The 24,556-nt window shown below is 35.8% G+C and overlaps 3 protein-coding genes across 3 annotated transcripts in view; 2 read left to right on the top strand and 1 right to left on the bottom strand.

Annotated features, from left to right (window-relative positions):
• LOC110114238 (protein SHORT HYPOCOTYL IN WHITE LIGHT 1) overlaps positions 1-4,378 on the top strand; it is an 11,215-nt gene extending 6,837 nt beyond the window's left edge. The window contains exon 4 of the mRNA XM_020847049.2: positions 4,020-4,378. Coding sequence (XP_020702708.1) covers positions 4,020-4,190 — 171 coding nt within the window. The 3' untranslated portion in view covers positions 4,191-4,378. The remainder of the gene's footprint in view (positions 1-4,019) is intronic.
• A 160-nt stretch (positions 4,379-4,538) lies between these two features.
• LOC110114239 lies at positions 4,539-13,170 on the bottom strand. Its single transcript, XM_020847050.2, has 4 exons — positions 12,839-13,170; positions 12,569-12,764; positions 12,409-12,495; positions 4,539-4,967 (listed from the first exon to the last, which is right to left on the bottom strand). Exons 1-4 carry the CDS (start codon positions 13,084-13,086, stop codon positions 4,815-4,817), a joined length of 684 nt encoding a protein of 227 aa, XP_020702709.1. The 5' UTR covers positions 13,087-13,170; the 3' UTR covers positions 4,539-4,814.
• Positions 13,171-16,622: 3,452 nt separating this feature from the next.
• LOC110114214 lies at positions 16,623-18,038 on the top strand. The gene has a single exon (XM_020847011.2). The coding sequence runs from the start codon at positions 16,704-16,706 to the stop codon at positions 17,817-17,819; it is 1,116 nt and encodes a 371-aa protein (XP_020702670.1). The 5' UTR covers positions 16,623-16,703; the 3' UTR covers positions 17,820-18,038.
• Positions 18,039-24,556: the final 6,518 nt, after the last annotated feature.

The following is a 24,556-nucleotide window of genomic DNA, read 5'->3' as shown; positions in this document are numbered from 1 at the left end:
GTGCCATCCTTGAGGTAACTGAAAATCCTTACTGTATTGCTGAACCAAGGGCTTGCACACCGAAGGAGGAACATCCCCTCCCTCTATCCAATCTGATCGCATCCAGCCTGTGTAGTTCCACAGATAATCTTCCCCCACCTCTTGTACGTCCCTAACCATGATCTAAGTATGTGATGGCTTTGATAGCCCTGCATCCCCCTTATGACCACCCTCTTCCCATCCACCATTAATTTCATCGTGAGTGTCAATTGTCCTGATCGTCCTCCGACGATTATACTCGAACCCCTCTTCATACTCACTTCTCCTCCCTTCAACATCATCACCTCGACGTTGAATACTTTAAATTCAGCACCTCGACGATGACGTTCCTCCTTCTTCTTCAAAATCCCACCCACATCGGATGCTGAATTCTTTCGAATTCAGCACCCCTTTGTCATATCCCATACTCACCCTTCCATCGAAAGAGGCTATAGAGGAAGCATGTCGTTCTCTTTCTCTTAGGATCCACTCCAAATTTCTTCCTCCCGCAAGGGGTTCGGATTTCCTCCACATGCCATGGCCATCGGGGTTCTCTTACTTCCGATTGTCACCGGATGGTTTTCCATCCTCAAGTAGTTTCTCTCAACATTTCCTCCATTGCATTGAGCTTCCCCTCCAACCTTTTATATTGGAGTTGATTTGATTTTGAAGGTTGAAGAATCTTCTCCAATCGGCTTTCAAGATTCAACGAAGATCTTCTTTCGAACAAGAAAATCCGCTGAAAATCTCAGGAAATCAGCCCCAACGGTCCCAAAAAAAGAGGCCTCTGATACAATTTGTAGGGAAAACTTGAGTTCGCAAGTAAACCCTCTAGTAATACTTGAGTTTCGCAAGCAAACCTAACCAATCGGCGAAACAAAACAGCAGCAAATGGCTGCCCACAGCAGGAAAACAGCAGAAAACAGTGGCAATTAGAGGAAAACTGTAGGAAAACTCAAAAGTACAATTGTATCCACTAGAATGATTGAATAAAATAGCAAGATACAATTGATCCTCAATTCGAGAGGAGGGATCGATCTTCTCCCAAATCTCTAGACGCGCGCTAGAGCCCAAAGAAACCTAAATATAAGAGATCTCAAATTTTTGTCAAATTCAAGATACTCAAACCCTAGCAAAATCAACTATTTAATGCATACAAATTTAAAAAGGAATTGAAACGGCGGAAATCTTCCGCCTGGGCGGAGGCCGTGCGAGCCGCTCGGCTTGCGGGAGCGTTTCAGGAAGGAAATTTGAGGAAGTTTATGAGGGAAATTGATTGTAGGGACTATTTAGGGAATTCCTTTTGATTTGTATGCATTAAATAGTTGATTTTGCTAGGGTTTGGGTATCTTGAATTTGACAGAAATTTGAGATCTCGTAGATTTAGGTTTTCTTTGGGCTCTAGCGGCGTCTAGAGATTTGGGAGAGATCGATCCTCCTCTCGAATTGAGGATCAATTGTATCTTGCTATTTTATTCATCATCTAGTGGAATACAAGTTGTACTTTGAGTTTTCCTACATTTTTCCTCTAATTGCCCACTGTTTTCTGGTGTTTTCTGGTGTTTTCCTGCTGTGGACAGCCATTTGGCTGCTGTTTGTTCGCCGATTTGGGTTAGGTTTGCTTGCGAACTCAAGTATTACCTTAGGGTTACTTGCGAACTCAAGTATTTCCTATCATAATTCAAGTCATTGCATATCAAAGACAGTATCAGCCCCATGCATAGAGAGAATGAATAAATCTAAAATGATTGGATATCCTTGTATGCTTATTGCAACTTGGGAACATTTTGAATTGCAGAGAAGTAAATTGTCATTGCAAACGAAAGCTTTAAATTGTTTAATTCGTTCGGAGTGAAGGCTAAGTTGGGTAACAATGTTATCTTGAATAAAATTATGAGTACTAATACTATCAATCAAAATATAAACATTATCTTTTTTAATATGGTTGGTTAAATGAAAAGTATGTGCATTAAATTGTCCAGCTAGGACATTTAAACTTATTTTTGGAGATAAATCTTGTGAATCAAGGTCATTAGATGAATGTTGGTTGTCGGCTATAGTATCAAAATCATAAGTGTCCATTAAGAGATAAAATTTATTAGGACAATGGTGTTGAGGGCTAAATTTTGAATTGCAATTAAAACAAAGGCTTTTCTCACAACGAAATTGAATTTCCGAAGGGGAGAGCTTACGGATGGATAGATCAGGTGGTTCCGAGGAGGAATTTGGCAAGGAAGTGTGGGTAGATTGTTAGCCTTTAGGCATAGAGGGGTGAGTAGGTTTGTTTGGGATGAGGCATGGAAATGATTTCTGCCTTTGTGGTGAAGGAAGTGCAAGAAAATCTTGAAATTTACATGGCGGCAAGCTAAATCCATGACATCTAAAAGAGTAATGGGTTTGGCTAATAAGAGTTCTCTACGTAATTCTTGTTTGAGACCATAAATAAAATAACTAATGATAGTAGATTCATAAAGATTATGAATTTTAAATGCAAGATTTTCAAAAGCTATTTGATATTCAAGAACAAATGCTTGCTGAGTTATTTTAGATACATTGCTATTTAAATCTTCATACGAAGAGATGCCAAAATGTTGTTGTAATGATATCATGAATTCGGGCCAAAAAAGAGTTTGGCCTTTCATGTAAATCCATTGATACCATGTAGCCGCGGATCCTTCTAAATGAAATGAAATAATTCTTACGCTGTGGTAATCTGGAGTATTATGAAGATCGAAAAATTCTTGCACTTTAAAGATCCAAGTTTTCACATCCAGTCCACTAAAGCTAGGAAGTTCAATTTTCATATTTTTAAGAAAAGATAAACATGCATTGGCTGACGAGAATTGAGGAGATGAAAATCAAGCGATAGATCCCAGAATCCCAATGGATGGTGGAGGTTCTTGATGGGAAGAAGGTGGACGATCCACACAGAGGCTGTTGAGACGCTTGTCAATCGAGTCCATAAAGGCTTAAATTGTTGTAATGTTGTCCCGATGAAAGTGAATTGAGCATTTGCCTATTGTAGCGATTTTTGAATTTTCAAAAATTGTGACTCATGACTGGATTGCGTGATATGTAATGTTTCGTCCAAGTATGCGTTCTTTATTTTGAATGAAGAATTAAGAAACCTGAATGACAGAAAGAATATTTAATTTCCTGAAAAGAGAAGAAATTCAGTTCTTTAAAAGAAAGAAAAACAACAATAAGGAAAAATAGTTGTGAAGATTTTGATCCCAAGGTAAGCGTGGGTTTTTGAAGTTTCTTGCTGTCAAATAAAGTTGGCTTCTCTGCCAAGGATTGGTTTGGGGTGTGCGGGCAACTGCAACCAAGCAACCTGCTTTTTGCGGCGACGTCGCGGGGGAGGGAGATCTCAATGAGAGCACCATTCCCTCCCTCAATGAGAGCACCAATTTGACATGCTACTTGATTGAATCAAGTAAGGATATGATACCTTTTGAGTAGGTGGAGACTCCTAAAGGAAGAGGAAGAGGAAAAACAGGAGAGAGAGAGAGAAAATCATAATTTCATTTCCATAATTTTAATTTCGACAATGGTGGTTTATTTATAAGCTTGTACGAGTGGAAAGAAAGATGGTCAACTGTCTAAAATAATAATAAACTAGTTTACAAACATAATCCATATGTTATAGGTTTGTTTCTAATAAAATCATCAGTTGGTTCAATCCTTGTACCATTTTTTGGATAGGTACACTATAAAATTTTTGAATTGTTGTCTTGAGCTTGTTCTTCTGATTTGTGGATTCAATCTTCTCCTCAAATTTTTATTGTATTTGCATCCAGAGGAATGATGTATTGGTGCTTAACATATACATCACAAAAGCGCTGCAATATTATCTACATAGACTCTTTTTTTTATGGATGAACTGTGCGTAAAGAATAGTGAAATAAATATTTCCTGATAAATTGAACCAGCACTAACTAACTCAAGTACATTTGAATTGCTACTTGGTCTAATTATCGGAGCTTTCATTATTCCCACAGGTGGCCTGCATGGTGGGAAGCATGGTGTTTGTGAGCATTCTGCTTATTCGTGGAATATGGTCTGGTTTGTCTTACATGAAGGAAAACCAATTCCACTACACGAATAGAATCAACAAATTCAACGGCAACAACAGCAACAGTTCATGGAATGGAGTTCAACCTGTAGTTTAATCAATATTTGATATCTTATCATAGGGATTAAAGGTTTCCATTCTGAAAATAAGCGAAGCGAAAGGCAGAAAAGATTGCTGAACTTTGCCATTCCTCCAGTGCTGCTTCGGCTATATTAGAAAGCTGTATTCTCTCCTGCCTCTCTCGGTCACTTGTATGAAATTTTAGATACGCAACTCATCAAATTAGATGATTAATCTTTTTTTTTTTTCTTATGAGTATTGTTATGGTTTCTGAAGAAAATTATTAGAAAGCATTAAGAAACCGTCCCAAATGAAATTTGAATAAAAACATATATCTATCGCAGGAACAGATGATTAAAATCCGACCAAATCCTGAAGCATCAAGTTCTAATCCAACTACAGATTTCAGAACATTTCACATAGCTGAAGAGAAATCAATAAATTTTCCAGTTTCCAAAAACACCAGATATATAGGCTGTAACTAAGCTGAACTAGGAAATTACATATCAGTTGATGATGACTTTTAGGAAGCTTAAAGAAGTAAAAAAGTTTTAGTTTTTGTTTGAGATAGTTTCTTACTGTTACTTCAAATAAATTTTTAGCTAAAAAGTTATTTGAAAAAGCAGTAAGAAAGTCATTCTAAATGAAGCCTTAGTTGCCCTTAGGATTTTCTTTTTCTCTTGACACTTCTCTTGGAAATAATATTAGAATCATCGTTGGGATGGCGAAGAGAATGCTTCGAGGCAATTGCAGAGCCCCACAATGCTCTCTCAACATCTGATGGGGTGAAAGACTCTTCCTCCGTACTCAACTCCTGAAAAACAAGATTCAATCACTTAGCCTCTTTATAATGCCTCAGTAAATAGAAAGGGAAAACTTACTGCGGAGATTAATTCATGCTTAATCCATTCTCATAGTTATTGTGACTCAGTGTATTTCTTTATGTTCAGCAAACGGAAGTAGAAAATATCAAGGACTAATGAGCATCAAACCATTGCATAATTGTGTACAATTAATAAAGTCAAATCAAATGAACTCTCTCTCCCTCTCTCTAACTTCTAGAGCAAGGTATACTAACTCAAATATAATTTGGATGAATTTTCTTACTCATTAAATTTACTTTGAAATTCTTCACAACAACAACAACATCAAGCCTTTATCCCACTATTTGAGGTCGGATACATGAATCACTTTTCTCTATTGTGTCCTGTTAAGAGTTAAATTCTCATTTACATCTAATAAAGAAATGTCATTTTTAATATTTTCTAACCAAGCCTTTTTAGGTCTACATCTACCTTTCTTAACATAAGTCAAATTTAATATATATACTTTCCTAACAGGGTCATTGGCAGGTTGCCATTTTATATGACAAACCATCTAAGGGGACTCTCTCTAATCTTATCTTCCACTGGAGCTACTCCAACTTTTGCACGTATATGCTCATTTTGTATCATATCTCTAAGAGTAAAGCCACTCATCCACCTGAGCATCCTCATCTTTGCAACACTTAACTTAATATTATGCTTCTCTTTTAATGAACAACATTCTGCACCATACAACATTATAAATCTGACCATCATCTTATAGAATTTTTCCTTAAATTTGAGGGAGACTTTTCTACCATGCAAGAATCCGATGCATTCCTCCACTTGAACCAACAAATTTGAATTTTCTTAATAATATATCCATCTATTTCACCATCACTCTAAACAATAGACCCAAGATACCTAAAATGTATACTCTTATTAATGACTTGATCGCACAAAGTCACAATTCCCCCACTATATCTATTATTATTAAAATTACACTCAATATATTCAATTTTAGATCTACTCAAAAGAAAGCCTTTAAACTTTAAGATTGACCTTCATAATTCAAGTTTAACTTCAACTCCCTCTGTAATCTTATCAACAAGAAGAATATTATCAGCAAAAAGCATACATCAAGGTACAATCTTTTGCAAATGTCTAGTCAGAACATCCATTACTAAAGCAAAAAAATATGGACTTAAGGTTGATCCTTGATGTAATCCAACTAAAATAGGAAAATACTTTGTTAAACCACCTGGTGTTTAAACACAAGTAACAACTCCTGCATACATATTCTTCATGACTTGAATATAAGCATTATTAACCCTTTTCTTTTTCTAGAATTCTCCATAACACTTCTCTTTAAACTTTATCATATGCTTTATCTAAATCAATAAATATCATATGTAGATCCCCCTTATTCTCTCTATACTTCTCCATCAAACCTCTCAATAAATATATAGTTTCCATAGTTGACCTACCCGGCATGAATCCAAATTGATTTTGAGAAACATGAGTATCACGCCGCAACTTATGCTTCATAACTCTCCTATAGTTTTAAAGTATGACACATTAACTTAATTCCTCTATAATTCGCACAATCTTATGCATCACCTTTATTCTTAAAAGTAGGAATCAACACACTCGTCTCCATGGCTTGAATTTCAAACTCTAGCCACATTGGTTTACTACTTTAGAACAAGTTTAAACCCTTATTCATCTCGGTGACATCTTTTGAATACAACTCTCGATGCATTATGTATAACTCATCCAAAAAGAGCGCCCCTACTCGATGACTCATGCCGAGAACCCACCTTGAGTTAGTTGCAATGATGACTTAGCCTGATTTGCCTTTGGCCAATGTACCCCCTTCCCAAGTGATCGATATTTCTCAATGAATTATACTAATAGAATATCAGCTCTAATATTCTAGGCGCTTTGTCACGAGATTTTCTAATCTCTTATTGATGAATTTTCAAGAGGACTTTTCCCCTCTTTATATGATGTTGACACATAATCCCACAAAAGCTTATCACTCTCGATATTCTATTTTAACTTTGATAATTGGATAGTAAATGCTCTTCAAGAAAACACTTATGTAGTCAAATTATCCTAAGAAAGCGCCTTAAGTCCACTCTCAACAACTTTCTTTCCGGAGTAAGTCCTTGTGGTAACCTCAAAGAAGTCGCTCTCAGCCAATAGCCAAGAACTCTTCGTCATAGATGCTTAAATTCAATGCCTAAGAGTTTGATGTGCAGAAGCTGGCTGCCCTTTTCCAAAAATGATGAAACACAAAGAGCAGAGTTGGTAAAGGAAAGTACGCACGGGTCCTGCAGGTGCATGGGACACCTTCCCTCATTTGAAAAAGATATGTTGGTGTGGCCTAAGGCTCAAAAAATATCCTTGATCATCCTTGCCCATATAATCGAAACTCCAACCCCAAATCCAGAAACTGCAGCGCCAGCATAGAGAGAATTGCACATTTTCTCCCTTTGGAAGGCAGTACTTCTTTCTTTTTGGGCTTACTGCAACCACGTCGATAGAATGTCTGCAATTCCTGAGCCCTACAGTTCAATGGCATATTCTAAATCTTTTGTGCTTTTGTGATAGCTTCGATCTTTTGTAGGGGTTATAGTATTATGTAACTCATTTTTTGCTGGGGTTTTTAATTCCCTCAATTTTGTTTGGCGCTATTGCACTTTTTTTATTTTTGTTGCTTACACATGTAACTAGTCTCCTTTAATGAAAATGGGCAATGTCCTCAATTTTTCCCAATATATATATATATATATATATATATATATATATATATATATATATATATATATATACTATATATATATAAATAAAATAATTATAGTATATATATATATATACCTTGAAGAAATGTTGTCTCACATGTGGGTCATCCCAGCATGCTTTCCTTCCAAAGCCATCCATGGAGGCTAAATAACCCCCTCATGAGCACATTCCAATAGTTTTACATTTAAGAGGTATACATCAAGAGGATGCACTAGAGGTTATGCAAATACCAATAATTTTTTTCATTGATCATATTGATGATGCTCAAATCAAAAATGAACTGAACATCTCTAGAGATTTTTTATCTTTTTTTTTTTTCTTTTTGGGGATTAAAACCCACACAAGAGGCTTACGCGTGCGTTCAGGATAATAATAAAAAACATTACCAAGACCTGACGTGAGTCAATTAGTCCTCAAAAATACTCAATTAGAAATAGAAACTGCTAGCCTTTAATTTCAATCTATCAGCATAACATCCCAGATGCATTCATCCACTTAACCATCCAACTTGAATTCCTACTAATAATATACCCATCACATTTCGCTCATCACTACTAAACGAATAAGACCCAAGATATTGAATAGGAATACTTGGTCGCAAGTAACCCTAAGTAATACTTGAGTTTTCAAGCAACCCTAACCCAAATCGGTGATCAAACAGTGAGAATACTGACTGTCCACAGCAGGAAAACATCAGAAATCTGCTGTTTACAGCAGGAAACAGCACAATCCAGGGAAAGCTGAGAGAGAAAAACACAAGTAGAGACTGCATTCCACTAGATGATAAAGTAAAATAGCAAGATAACAGATTGTTTTTCAATTGAGAGGAATATCAACTCTCCAAATCTCCGGCAATGCTAAGAGCCCAAAGCAAGGAACCTTAGATCTCAATCTCATTCAAATTCCAGATGATGCCCTAATGCCCTCCTAAAGCACCAATTAACCATAAAGAGAGAAATACACAATTACCAAAACAGCCCTCCCCATTCAAAATTTCCTCCCATACTAACTTTCTACTCATGCTTGGCGCACTATGTATCCTAACCCCCCCCCCCCCAAGCACCTATATTAACCATAAGGAGAAATACAAATTACCAAAACAGCCCTCCCCATTCAAAATTTCCCTCCCATACTAATTTCTACTCATGCTTGGGCGCACCATGTTTCCTGCCCCCGCCCCCCCTAAGCACCTAATTAACCATAAAAGAGAAATACAAATTACCAAAACAGCCCTCCCCATTCAAAATTTCCCTCCCATACTAATTTCTACGCATGCTTGGGCGCACCATGTACCCCCCCCCCCTCTGCTTGGTTCCGCCCGGGGCTTGGGCCGTCGGGTGTAGAATTGGACCCTCCTGAGCCAGCATAACATATATCTAAAATGTATACTCTTATTAATGACTTGATCGCCCAAAGTCACAATTCCCCCACTAGATCTATTATTACTAAAAGTACACTCCATATATTCAGTTTTAGATATGCTCAAGCGAAAGTCTTTAAACTTTAAGATTGACCTCCATAATTCAAGTTTACCTTCAACTTTCTCTGTAATCTTATCAACAAAAATAATATTATTGGTAAAAAGCATACACCAAGGTACAATCTTTTGCAAATGTCTAGTGAGAACATCCATAACTAAAGCAAAAAGATATGGACTTAAGGTTGATCCTTGATGTAATCCAACTGAAATAGGAAATAATTTGTCAAACCACCTTGTGTTTAAACACAAGTACAACTCCTGCATACATATCCTTCATGAATTGAATATAAACATTATTAACCCATTTTTTTTCTAGAACTCTCCATAGCACTTCTCTTTAAACTTTATCATATGCTTTCTCTAAATCAATAAATATCATATGTGAATCCCCCCTTATTCTCTCTATACTTTTCCATCAAACCTCTCAATAAATGTATAGTTTTCATAGTTAACCTACCCAACATGAATCCAGATTGATTTTGAGAAACATTAGTATCACGCTGCAACTTATGCTTCATAACTCTCTCCAATAGTTTTAAAGTATGGCACATTAACTTAATTCCTCTATGATTCGCACAATCTTATGCATCACCTTTATTCCTAAAAGTAGGAATCAATACACTCGTCTCAATGGCTTGAATTTCAAACTCTAACCACATTGGTTAACTACTTGAGAACAAGTTTAAACCCTTATTCATCTCGGTGACATCATTTGAATACAACTCTCGATGCATTATATATAACTCATCCAAAAAGATCACCCCTACTCGATGACTCATGCTGAGAACCCACCTTGAGTTAGTTGCAATGATGACTTAGCCTGGTTTTGCCTTTGGCCAATGTAACCCCTTCCCAAGTGATCGTTATTTCTCAATGACTTATCCTAAGAGAATATCAGCATCAAAAATCCGTTGAAGGTGCTCTATTATTCTAGGCGCTTTGTCACGAGATTTTCTAATCTCTTATTGGTAAATTTTCAATAGGAATTTTTCCCTCTTTATATGATGTTGACACATAATCCCACAAAAGCTTATCACTCTCCATATTTTATTTTAACTTTGATAATTGGATAGTAAATGCTCTTCAAGAAAACACTTACGCAGTCAAATTATCCTAAGAACGCGCCTTAAGACCACTCTCAACAACTTCCTTTTGGGAGTGAGGCCTTGTGGTTACCTCAAAGAAGTCGCTCTCAGCCAATAGCCAAAAACTCTTCGTCATAGATGCTTAAATTCAATGCCTAAGAGTTGATGTTCAGAAGTTGGCTGCCCTTTTCCAAAAATGATGAAACACAAAGAGCAGAGTTGGTAAAAGAAAGCATGCACGAGTCCTGCAGTGCATGGGACACCTTCCCTCATTTGAAAAAAAATATGTTGGCGTGGCCTACGGCTCAAAAAATATCCTTGAGAATGTTGTCTCACATGTTGCGTCATCCCAGCAATGCTTTCCTTCCAAAGCCATCCATGGAGGCTAAATATACCCCTCCTCTTGCACATTCCAATAAGTTTTACTTTTACATTAAAAGGTGATACATCAAGAGGACGCACTAGAGGTTATGCAAATACCAATAATTTTTTCATTGATCATATTGATGAAGCTCAACCAAAATATAACTCACATTCTAGAGATTATTTATCTTTTTTTTTTTTTTTTTTGATAAAACCTTAGGATAATAAAAAAACATTACAATATCTATGTGAGTCAATAGCCCTCTAAAAATACATTAATAGATATAGAATCTAAAAGCCTTTGATTCAATCTATTATAAAACACAAACAAAAGAAAAGAAAGGTAAAGGAAGACAAAACCAACACGAGGACCACCCATAAGAGACATCCGGAAGCAACAACTATCAACACCACGCTTCAACCAACACAACAATCCAAGCAAGACAGCTCAGAAGGTCAACATCAGCTCCCATCATGAATAGTAAGACGAGCACCAACGAAGTTATTTCTTTGATTTTCTCTTATGACGCTTCCCACCGTCATGGGAGAAGGTCTCATGCACAATGTGCCCCACCTGCAAAGCATACATCTCTTGCAATTCATCCACATCGTCAACTAAATCACCCCCGGCATCCCCGCACGCCGAGGAGAAGGAATCCTCTAACCAATCCGATGGGTCATCATTATTCAAAGTTACAGCCAATTGAGCTTTCAATTCGGCATTAGAAACAACTGAAACAGGAACATCAAAAGCAGGCTCATTTCCCTTAAAAACCTTCACATTAGGAGTCAACTGCACCCCCAAAGAAGCCATTGGCGATACATAAATGATAGCATTCACATCGCTTAAAGACTCATCCATAACAGCCTTGTTAACATCCCACAAATCTATGTTAAGCCTATCCAGAGCATTACCTAGACAATGCCCACCATCTACATTTTGATTTGCATCAAAAACAACATTATCATTGGAAAATTAACCAGAAACAACAGTATTATTTCCCTTAGAGATTATTTATCTTCTTTCACTTTAAGGATCCGCGCATTAAGCCGAAAATCCACATAAGGATCGTTGGCTAGGAAATCAACTAGGATTGACCTTCTTTACCTTTTGTGGGCCATATGTTATGTATAACTAAAGCAACAACAATGCCCACGTTTTTAGACAGCCAGTTAGACTGAGTCTAGTCATTAAAAATTTAAGAGGCTTCACTTTAGATATTAAAATTATTTTGTGGCCAACATATAATGACGGAGCTTGTACGTAGTAAAGATTAATGGAGCTTTCACCACATCAGTGGACATTTTTTATTGCCCAGAGGCCAGACATCACTCTGGATTTGTATGGTTACAATATTGCACTTTCTACGGACTCTATTTTCTTCAATTTGGTGACTGGATGATAATACTAGTCCAACGAGGAGGTCTTCAGCCCCCTTGTGTCTGGTTTGAGCTTAAAAAGATCCCTGATTCTATGTTTAGTCCACCAGCCGTTTCGGTTCCAGTTTGGTCTTTTGTCTAATGGTTCCATGGCTTTTTGGGTTTTTGGGTTTTTGGGTTTGTGCTATGTAATTGCATTTGTTCTTCATAGCCCTTTTGGTCTTCATAGCCCTTTTGTGTAAAGGGATACATACATTTCTTTTTCTTTTTTTTTTTAGAACAACAAGCTACAGCTCTCCAGATTCCCAAATAATAAATAAAAATAACTACTGTCACCTTTGCCTTCTTCTGCAACTTGTCAGCAAAAGAGAGGTACTGCTTCAGGGTATACTCTTTAGCATTGCCCAAAGTCGCCAGCAGAGCCTTCAAAAAAACCAAAATGGTCATCTTTAACATGAACCCAAAAGGTATGCCCCAAATTCATTTCAAAACTCACCTCATCGGACATGAACGGAGCCAATTCTGGCATATAAGCAGCAAGAACTGCCGATGCAGTCGCCGGGCCTACCCCCTTCAGTATTGTCAGCTCGGACACCGCCTTGCTCAGATCAGGAAGAGACGCAAAAGCCCTTTTTGAAGCCGATTCCACTAGGGTTCCAGAGAGTGAAGAAACGAAATCCAACAGCCGAGGCCTGTGGAAGTAAAAAAAGCATAAACTTAGCATAAAGGCAATTAGCGTTGAGTGGTCTCGATAGGGTATACCTACCGCCATTTTCCTCGGGAAAGCTTCCATTGGAGCAGTCGACGGAGTTCTGGCTGGGTGATGAAGGCCTCGGGTTCTCGCTGCCGAATGAGGAAAGGGAGTTCCTTGCGGTAGAAGGCATCGAGGGAAATGAGGTCGGGTTTTTGGAGCGATACGAGGCTGGTCTCGTAGGTCGACAGCGCCGATTTCCACGAAGAGAGGTTGGTGCAGCTGAAATCCATGGCGGGATTGGAAATGGGACTTCGGGGCATAGAAAATGCAATTTAAATCTGCTCAATTGTTTTTTTTAGCCTCGTTGGCTGAAATCCACTAAATTCTAAAATTTTGGATGAGAGAGGTTTGATTTTAAGTGGCAGTTTCGTTTGCTCGAAAGGAATTTCGTTGAAGATGTTTAGAATTTATTTAGGTGAGTATAAAATAAATATAATTGATATTTTATTTTCATTTAAAATAAAATAAATATAATATAAAGTTTAAATAAGATGTTCAATAGCTGGTTATGGAGGTGGTGGCCGACGACAAGGCTGGAGAGGCCAGGGATGATGAATGACGATGATAGCTAGCCATAGGCGGTGGCGGATGGTAGATGGCAGCTACTAGTGGGGGTGGTCATAGGGCGACCGGTGGCGACAATAGTGACAACTAGCTAAGAATGGTGGTGCAAATGAGCGACAACAACTAATACCGGTGATAATAATGTTCTACGATGGGTGGCAGAAGTCAATAGTCGGTGGCAAAGTCCTGCACTAGTGGGGCAATGCGGAAGGTAACGATTGGGTCCAACGAGTGACGGTAATTGCGAAAAATTTGTGGTATATTTGAAAATCACCTAAATCTAAGAATTCCAAATACATCAAATTTACATCATATAGTGTATTATAAATACAGCATAAATTTATATTGCATTTATTTTACTTCTACCTAAAACCAATATTCTAAAACCCATGTATTTATTAAAACTATTGTTATTTTAATAGATCATTAAGTAATTATTTAAAGAACTTCATCTATAAAAATAAGTATTTAAAGAACTTCATCTATAAAAAATTTGATTATGAAATATAATTGAGATCGGTAGATGAATAATACATTGCTCATTTATAATTAAAAATTGGTTGTCATTGAAAATAAGCATCATTCAATATTTCATAACATGAAGAATAAGTTGTTTGTCATTATATATTTTATTTTAATAGTCATAAATAATAACATTTTTTTAACTATAAGAATAAAAAAGATTAAGAGTATTTTAAAATTAGCTAATTCATGCTCTTTTAGAAAAAATTCATTACTCTATCACATACTTGCTAGTATGCCAAAATAATAATTGTTTTATTCAACATAGTTTCAAGAGGCAAAATGATATCATTTCTAAATTATAATTATAGAAAAAAAATTTGATGCGACATGATAATCATGGACTCCCATGTGGAGGCTAACATGAATAGTTTATACATAACACGCATGATCTATCTTCTGTCACCAACCCACATACAAATATACAATATACATAATACATAATGATGTAAATCACGACAAGCAAAATAATATTTATTAGCACTCAATTCATGCCATGTATTTATTTTTTACTAAATATCCATTATCTGAATAAAAATACATAAAAATAGCTATTACATCACATGTAGATGAGTTGAAATAGTAATATTTGATACGTAACAAAAAATCGCCTTAATTGGGTAAGAATCTCGATGCAAATATGAATAAAAAACTTCCAAAATTAACTTTGGGATCATGCAAGCTCTAATTTTAGCAAGCTTTTATTCAAATGAAGAACGAACCCAACGACATTAAATTCGTTACAGTCCAAACCCAAGTGAGTCTAAATTAAAGGTCTAAAATCTATTTGAAAGTTTCAGAACATTAATTGGACTACCAAATGATATTCAAATATAACATGCTTATAACATAATCGAGTGGCTTAGTGAGACGAATCCAATGAGCCTAAGATCGCCAAATTCTGCACCGTTGAGACACTCAAATACTCAATAAACACTTTATGATCAAGAGAACCACTACGAGCCATTCGATTGAACAATCTCATCGTGCCTTTTATCTTCTCATTATTTGCAAACTATGTCATTCTCAAAACATTATAAATAAGCCAACCATTCTTTACATAAGGGGGTGAAAAAGAAGAGAAAAGAAGGGAAGGATTTAAGGGTTTTTTTTTTACTGACCACCACCAATGTTCTTCTTGACCGTCGCCGGAGTTCTTCCGACTGTCGCGTGAGTTCTTATCGACTACCACCAAAGTTGTTTCCAAATGTCGCTAGAGTTCTTCTCGATTGTCACAAGACTTCCACATGTTCATTGACCGACAACATATTTCTGCCCGACCACTATTACCCACACGAAGTTTAATCCATTTTATGGGCTTTTGTAATATGATCGTTCTCAAGTTTAAGGACGATTTTTGTAATCTGTTCAAATACTAATGCAATTATTTCAGTTTGGCGTGGCCCATGGTTTCTTTTCCCTTTTCAGGATTTTTCTTGTAAACATCATGGTATTTCTAATCTCTCTATTTGTGTGCAACGCTAAGATGAAAATCTTTCCTACTTTACCGCCGTCAATATAGTTGAATCTTGTGATCTTGATCTGATTCTTGAATAAGAAGATCAGGTGCACTTGCCACGTATGAGAGATTAGAACACAGAGAAAAAAAAAAGAGGATGAGAGAGAATGAATTTTATTATCCATAACAATAGGGTGCCAGACATGTGTACAACAATATATACTTAACTTTAAGATACAATCCAACTAATTAATATAAACTAATTAGTAATTATTAGTGTCTTCAGCTAATGTTTTATTATGCTCTAATAAATAGTCTAGCACGCAATAATATTGATACAATCAAATATTAGACTTTATTTGTGACTACTTTTTTATTGCTTTCTAAAGTATATTTTTAGTCGTTGTAGATCGCCAACCTCTCTAACTAGCATACGAGACAATTGAACTTTAAAGCACGGTAAAAAAAAAAAAAGAGCCTTGCTCAGTTGGCCCTCCTTCGCTGTGCTTACTTTCTCTTTTCTGAAGTCTACAACAAGTAGGAGACAAAAAATTTTTGTTCTTAAAAGTTATTTTTAAAACCAATAAGAAGTGTCTTAAGAAGTTTTATCTCAACAATAATTTGTTTAGATTATAACTAACTAGGCTATAAATCTCTAACAATATAATTATTTAATATTTAATCAGAGCAGAGTACTTGAACATTTTAATCTTATCATCTTCACTGCTTAAGCCTAATGATAGATGGCAGTTTAAATATCAATTTTGATATAACTATAATATCCAATCAAGTAATTGGATATAATTTGATAAGCTACATATATTATCCATAACGGACATTATCGTCCATTTTTAAAATAAATAAAAATAATTAATTAGTTCAAAATTATATTATACTCATCTTAAATGAAATTAAATTAGATATTTATAAATTTCCTGCTAATTAAATTTAAATCAGTATTCATTAATCAATATGTTTGTTGTTGAAGAAAAGTAGATAAGTATAACAATATCAAAATTACAAATATAATGGATAATATAAATATTAAAATAATTAAAATATATTTAATGTAAAATATTAAGATATTTCTAATAATTAGACAAAATTCTATCAATTTCGCGTCATCGTGTCCGTCACTTGTTTCTCACTTCTCGGTGGAGCACCAAATTTCTCCACCTCCTTAATTCTTATCCACCTATCTCGAAATAAAATTTAATAATTTTCTACATTAATCAAATAAAGGAAACAACTTTGCGACTACGCCCGCCGACTATTCTCATTCCCCGCGCCTAATCCACCATAAAACCCCGTTTCCATACCCGTTCCGCACCAATGGATTTGCTGAAGAAGAAAAGGAGCGATTTTGACCAAGAAGAGGAGGTCGTCGCCGGCGACATCTCCGTCCTCGGTGAAGATGTCCTCCATGAGATTCTTCTACGCCTCCCACCTTCTTCTCTTCTCAGCTCCATGTCCGTATGCAAGTCCTGGCTGCGCGTGCACTCTTCGCCTCTCTTCCACCGTCATTACAGATCTCGCCGCGCTTCTTCCTTATTCGGTTTCTTCGTCAACTTCCCATGCGAAAACCCCTTCTTTCTCCCCGCTTCGTCCTCCTCCACCGCTCTATCCGAGCTTGGCTCCGTCCAGATCCTCGACTCCCGCGCCGGATGGCTTCTCCTTCGCGATCTCGTCACTTCCTCCCTCCGCCTCTTTCACCCCTTCTTCAACAAAACCCTAGCCGTAGTTCAACCCTCGCTTGAAAACCCTACCACCGTTTACAACGCCCTTCTTCCCGATCCATACTCATTCAATCCTGTTCGCCGATTTCGAATCCTCCGTGTTTTGACGAAACCCTCGTCCCGTCCCATGATTGAGATTTTCTCGTCGGAATCCCCCGGTGAATGGAAAAAGATCCAATCTTTATGCAATATTCGTATTCGGCGCTGCTGCTTGGAGGTACATCCCGTTTTGGTGAACGGATATGTTCATTGGCTGAAAGGCGATTGTCAAATTCTTGCTTTGGATGAAGTAAACTACGAATTTTCGATTCTAGGGCTTCCGAGGGAGCTTCCTCTTTATATTATTAATCGTTGGTTGGGCAAATTCAATGATCGGCTCTGCTACTCTTACTTGGAGGAATCTGTATTGTATGTGTGGGTTCTTGTTGATCGATTTCACTGTGAATGGCATTTGGAATGTCAAATTAAGATGGGGAGATTTCAAGAGTTAGGTCAGCCCAACCAGGCCAAGCTTCTTGCTTTTGGTGTTGGAGGGAGTTCAAATGTTGCATTTCTTGGTTTGATGGGGAAGATCTTCTCGCTTGATTTGGGGAGTGGAGAATTGAGAGAGGTTGGTAATGCTGGTTTTGAGGTCGATCATGTCTTCCCTTACAATTTTGTGGAAGCTGATTGGTCCGTTTCTTCCATTATTGACTGTGAGGCACTGCTGTGAGTTTTCTGCAGTGCAAATCTTTACTCTTTTCTTTTTACATCTTAGTTATAGTGTCATTGTATTGTTCTTTTGTTATTTCCAATATGCTGAAAGAGGGAAACTTGTATTTATGTGTAGCATATTGTAGCATAAACTTGCTTTATATTAAACAAAGCAGGGATATTCTTTTTTTGTCGGATGAAATTTCTGACTGGCAATTTTTTCCTCAAGTTTTTGTTATATTTTACCTTTGCTTAATTCAGATGTTGTTGCAACAGTTTGTTAAAGCGAGTTTTTCATTTCCATATATAAGAGGAATGAAATCTATGATGACAAGACATTTCTAGTTTGTAATACATAACATTATTTGTGAGATGCAGTAATTGGGGATCATATGAGACATTTATAGTTTTCACCATGGTTTTTCTTTGGTTTAAAAGATCTATGAAATTTTAGAACAATATAATATTTGAAAAATATGCGAAAGAGAAGTTTTAGGGGCTGTTTGGTGTGCTATCCTTGGAAAAATTTAAGCAAGATTTAGCTTAAATCCTAACAAGTCTGATATTTAAGGATTTAAATTATACTATTTTGATAAATCACATTTATGACCCAATATTAGGCAAATATAGGAATTTTTAAATTCCACAATTCATAGGATTTAAGAAATTTTCATTCTCACGTATCTTAAATTCTAAAATAAATGACCAAACAATTTATTAGTATTTATTAAGATTTAATATGTGGGTCTTCGACAGGATTCTGCTTAGTGGGGAACACAATGCAAATGTTAACGATTGTGTTATCCCGTAGGACAAAACGATCGTAGGCCTTTACACTCTACGCAAGCAGGCCAATGGAAGAGCAGATGATATCATATATACGATTAGTCATGGAGGATAGCAGCTTTCACCTACACACCTCGATGAAAAATAATATATATAACCTAATCAAAGTCACGAGATTTACCCCATTCGATAGTTGTCATTTCAAACAAATTTTTCATGTGTTAATTCTCTCAAAATTTACTAAATCTGGGTTCATAAGATTTACGAAATCTTGCATGAGTTAAATCCTACTTGTAGCCAACCCCTTAGATTTTACATCATTTTCAACTTAGAATTGCATGAATTTTATAGGGTGAACTAATAAACTGATTGGATGCAAGAAAAAAAAATCTGGGAAGCTTGCTCCAATAACAATGTTAAAAACAAATATTTGCTCTTAATGATTTATGTTGGTTTTATCATTGAATTATTTAATGAAGGGATTGAAAAAAGGGAAAGTTATTAAGTTGGATGGATCAAAGCCAACATAAAACTCTAATCTTTCCATCTTTTGTGGAGCTAGGCGAATATTTTATTTCATAAATATTTTTCTTTTATATTTTAAATAGCAGCATGTAGAAAAGTGAATTTTTTCTTTCTTGTTTGTTGTATTCATAGCTTACCTATTTCACGCACATAGCCTACTTGGGCATAAATTTACTTTTTTTTTACCACCCTAACTTTTCCCTTTTCCATGTTTTCTCAATGAAGTATGTGTTTGCAAAAATTTACCCCTAACCTGCTACTTTGGAAGTGATTAATGAGCCTTGAAGCGAGCTTAAGGATGACAATAACCATGAAACTTGTATGTTCTAAGGAAGGACGTTTAATTTCAACCCTTCAAGCATACATTTTTAATCATATCTAATTTTGCTTCAAAGAAAATTGTTTGTTACACAAATATTTTATCTTTATAATGCAAGTTTTCTTAATGGCAAATACTATTTAAATTCTATAATTTTATTGTCAAAATTTTCAATAAATCAATTTATTCTTGTACCACTTTATTTGTTACGAACATGCACTAAGATCAATTACTTAGTGTTTAAGAATACATGCTAGACAAATTACTTGGAGGATTTGTGGGCTCTAAAAGATGCTCATGAGCTCGCGAGGTGATCTTTCTCTTTGAACTTTTTTAAAGTTTAGGGATTAGATGCCAATTAACATGGAGTTTTTAAAGGCATTCTATTTGATTTTCCCATATGTTGTTGAGATAGAATTTTGAGTTATCTAAGGTTTATATCAGATCTAAGGGATCAAGGCTACTTATGTCATAAATTCTTATGGTTAATTACATCTTAAGCACACTACTCTAGGTTAAGGTCATTTCACACTTTGAATTAGTAGTTAAATTTGTTTTTGTATTTGGGGATGGATGGTCAAAATATGCTATAATTCCTTTATCTTGGGTTAATTTAGTGGTCCTCGTCTACCAAAGATGGAGGGATTGAAAATCTTATCATTAAGAGACTATGATTAGCATTCTTTTCAGATCGTTAGTGGATCGGGGAGGCAAGCATGCTTAATAATACTCTTTGTTGGTGTGTTCCAATGGTTTGAACTTAAATAAATCATTTCAAGAAGATTTGTATGATTGTCAACCATGTAGATGTATGTTTAGGTGACCAAAGGATTGCATGGGTCTTGTTACTATAGCCGACATCAAGTCACCCACTATATTAAAAAAAAAAGACTCCTATGGGTGGTCCGTGAGAAACCTTTATGATTAGCCATTGGGTGCATCACGCTAAAATACGTGTATGACATTTTTATAGTTTCCTCTATATATGTAGTGATATGAGGCGTCGTAGTTTGAGATGAAAAAAGAGATAAATAAATTGATAGATAAAAATAGAGAGAGAGAGAGAGAGAGAGAGAGAGAGAGAGAGAGAGAGAGAGGTGGTTTGCGAGGGAGCTTGAGAGAGTGAGGGAGTTAGGCACGCGACGGGGGAGAGGAGAGAGTTGTGAGTGGGCAAGTGGTATATATATATGTATGGGGGGGGGCGCAAAAAAAGGCCATTAAGGCCATTTTACTATGCTTATTATCTTCCTAGGTGTGCATGTGAAGGTGAGGCGTGGGTTAGGGGCTTCATTTCCTTTGTTTTTCCATTTTAGGGGGCATTATGATTTATGGTAGGGAGAGAGTAGCATTGTGAATGAGTTTGGAGGGGATTAGAAATTGTATAAGAGTTGGAATCCAAAATCTTTAGCTTAAGGTTTGGATTTTTTAATGTGACCATGTGGGAGAGTAGTTAGTTATGTAGTTGAAGCAATAATTCATGTTATAAAATAAAAATAAAGTAACATAATTCTTACCAAAAACTATTGTGGGTTTTGACTAATGTCAAGATATTATGTGAAGAAGTTCTTCAATTCAAATGCATTTAAAAAGTTATCTTTTACATTAATAGATATTCCTTCTATATCACATAGAGTTCAAAACTAAGTTAATAAAAATTTAAAATTCAAATGGTGAGGGGAGTGGGGAGAGGGGAAGGTGGACGTGGATAGCTTGCATTGTGGGTAAGTTGTTGTAGAGCCTTGATTCTTGCATTGAAATCTTTATTGTATTTGAACTTTTCTTAGATAACCACTCCATTCTTGAGTCAATATGGATTTATAGACTAATTTTCAACCTAATCACAACAGACTTTTAAATCACTCACAAGTAACTTTTAAAAATCAAGATTATAAGGATGGTTGAAACATCTCATGCAAAATATTGCGAAAAACTGTTGGGTTTGGCTGGAAATGAACTTGGACTGCTGCATCAATTCTACCGCATCTTTTGGAACTCTGCTCTACACAGTTAAAATAGATCTAGTCCTATAATGGTCAGTAGAAATTTGCTCCAATCATCCATGTTGCTGTTAGGGTGATGGAGTGTTTGTATTTGTAGCAACATCAACTGGCGCAATGACTATAGATGCTAAAAAACTTGCATGTGAAAGCATCTTTGAAAATGGGTTTATGTTTTCTGTTAAGCGGGTTAATGTGTAAAATCTAATGCTTTAAAATCCTTCTAATGCTCTTATACAAAAAGAGAAGTGGTTAGAAAGCTTGATTCATGTTTTCACCCTATGGGTATTTATATACAAATCATGTTTATAACAATATAGGAAACTATGCAATTCACAAGAAGAGAAATAGGTATAGTTTATTTGAAATGTTACAATGTTCTTAGATGGCTTGGCCATTGGCCCCAAGTCAACAATCCATATTAGGAAACCTTCCAAACTAAGCCTACCATCATACCTCCCTCGTAATTCCTTTTCAAGTCACCAATACGTGTGAGTAAACCGTCCATATTGGTTTTTGTCATGTGCAGAAATTGTATGCTATGGGCTTTGGGTTTATTCCTTACCAAAAAAGTTGATTGAAGCATTTATTTGTAATCTCAGCACTCCCTCTCAAGCTAAATGATAGAGATCTACCATTCCAATTTTGCATAGAATACTTTTAAATGCAGGATTGCAAAGAATTTTGTTGAATATATCGATGAGTTGAGTACATGTAGAAACATACAACAAAATATAAATTAACATACACTCTAGTTTTTCTTTTATGAAATGCCCATCCAAGCCACATATATGGTTCATGTATTGGACTGTGGATAATGTTGATTATCACAATATATTCTCATAGTGACTTTCAATTTGAATTTTTAAACATTTTAATGTAACTTTAATCCATAGAAGTCACATGTACTTTGAATGATTGCTCTAAATTCAAGTTCATCTCTTGAATTTGAAACAACATGTTATTTATTGCTTCACCATGTTATAAGATTTCCTCCTAATAGTTTGCAATATCTTGTAGTGGGTCTCATATCCATTGGTGATTCCACATTATTAAAATCAATATAAACTTCGATTTGTAGCATATTTTTTTGTAGAGGATCCCTTTTACAAGCTTTGATCTTGAAGGTTTGAGAACTCTATAAGTGGGTTGAATGTGAGATTTTTATTTTATTTGTGCATAAATTGATTTATGATAATCGTTGCAAAAGTCAATTATTATGTTCATTTTAACAACATGGGCAAATGTTTCTCGATAATTTATCCCATACAGTTAAGTGTATACTTTTACTATTGTTGACCTCACTTTCTTTGGATCCATCGTAGTGGTTAGGGATTCCTGATTTTTCAAATCTGGTTTAAATTGAATCAACAAACAAAACTAAATGGAGTCCTATCAATAAAATAAAATATCTTTTTTGCAATAAAAATTCAATTAAATCTGAACACAACCAACCAACTCGCTTGAAGTAGGATTAAACTGACCCATGTTAAATTAATTTAGTCACCAGTGTTCCGCATTAAACCTACTTGGTTGGGGTAATTTGACTTTGATCAAATAAAGCTAACCATAATTTACTCCGATCCATTTAGGTTTCGTTTGAGATAGCTTTCATATTGCTTTATAAAGCAGATTTTTAGTACAAACTTTTTTGTTTTGAAAAAAAAGATACTAGAAAGCAGTCCCAAACGAAGCCTTAATTTGGGTTAGGTCTAATTCAATTTGACTAGCCTAATCCCTTTTAAAAAAAGTCAACTATGCGCATTGTATTATAGTTGTACAAAACCTTCCTATATCTATTAAGTGGATGGATTGAATGGCTCAGACAAGCCATGACTTTCAGCTTTCCACTCGTTCCGCAACCTTCTCCCCGATTTTCTGTTGTAGGAAGCAGTTAAAGCTCACTAAGGGCATTAAAATTTGTTTATAGCCAATAGATCAAGGTGTATGCGAGGGTAGGATCGTAATCTTCCACTGTCCTATTAATATTTTGCCAAAAAATGGAACCCCTGGGATTTTGTTCGTCCGTCCCTAGCAGAAGGACGTGTGTGCGCTTTTCGGGTTCGTTTGCCCTTGGCATACTAGATGGCGAGAGGTAAGTCAGCCCTCTTTTCTATTCTATTCGATTCTTCCTCCTGGGCATTATCTTGTGCTCAGGGGCTTGAGTGTGCTGGCATTGAGAAGAGAGGCACTTGGTTTGTTTCAATTCTTTTTTTTTCTTACTTGTGTGTGAGAGAGGTCAATGGCAAAACTGTCTGGTGGATTGCGGTTGTAGTAGGTCGTTTGCAAGATTTGAGGAAGGTTTTTGGTCTATATTTTGTGAACCAGAGAAAAATTAGAAAAAAGCAAACTAGAAGGCTGTATACATTTTTAAGCAATGTGCATATTCTTGCTTAACATATCAAATGAGTAACCTATCTTCTATAAATTAAATGATATTCTTGCTTGTCATTCTGAGAAGGGACAAAAATAGTGATATAGTGGCTTTACTTGCTTCCATATCGACATTCAAGAACAATGTATGATAAATAGAGCTGTAATCTAGAGACTTAAATTTATAGTGGTATTATGTCTTGTTGTTAACGTTACAGTTGATGTTTTTATTTGATGACATACTTAGCCATTTGAACTTATTTTACTAACTTTTATATGGAGAGTTATGATTCATTTTAGCATGTAGTTAGTGCCAGACAATAATCTAAAAGCCTTGCAGGTATGTGTTTACACATCAATCCCTTCTTGTGATGATTCTTGGAGAGTTCATTTTTTGATGGAGTATAACATTCATTATATTTGGTTGATATAAATTTTTCTTACGTATTGTTTAAGCCCATTGATTTTAAGAATAAAGGAGACATTGATTATACACCGAATTAGCTGTGGAATACTTGTGCTTGATTTCAATGCATCTAGCTGTTGTGAATCTTGAAGAAGCTGATTGTCAAGTTTAAATGTATTATGTTTATATTATTTGGAAGAGTGAGTTGGTTGCCAAAGTTTATAAATTATAAGATATTTGTTCATTATATGTGTTCATTGATATGACATAATGATTGTAATATTTTATTGGTGGTTAATTTTTGCTGGTAAAGAGCTCACGAACAACAGAAATTCAACAATCATATACTA

This window comes from Dendrobium catenatum, unplaced genomic scaffold, assembly GCF_001605985.2.
Source record: "Dendrobium catenatum unplaced genomic scaffold, ASM160598v2 fragScaff_scaffold_490, whole genome shotgun sequence".
NCBI classification, from domain to species: domain Eukaryota; kingdom Viridiplantae; phylum Streptophyta; class Magnoliopsida; order Asparagales; family Orchidaceae; genus Dendrobium; species Dendrobium catenatum.
This window is presented reverse-complemented; position numbering and strand designations above follow the sequence as displayed.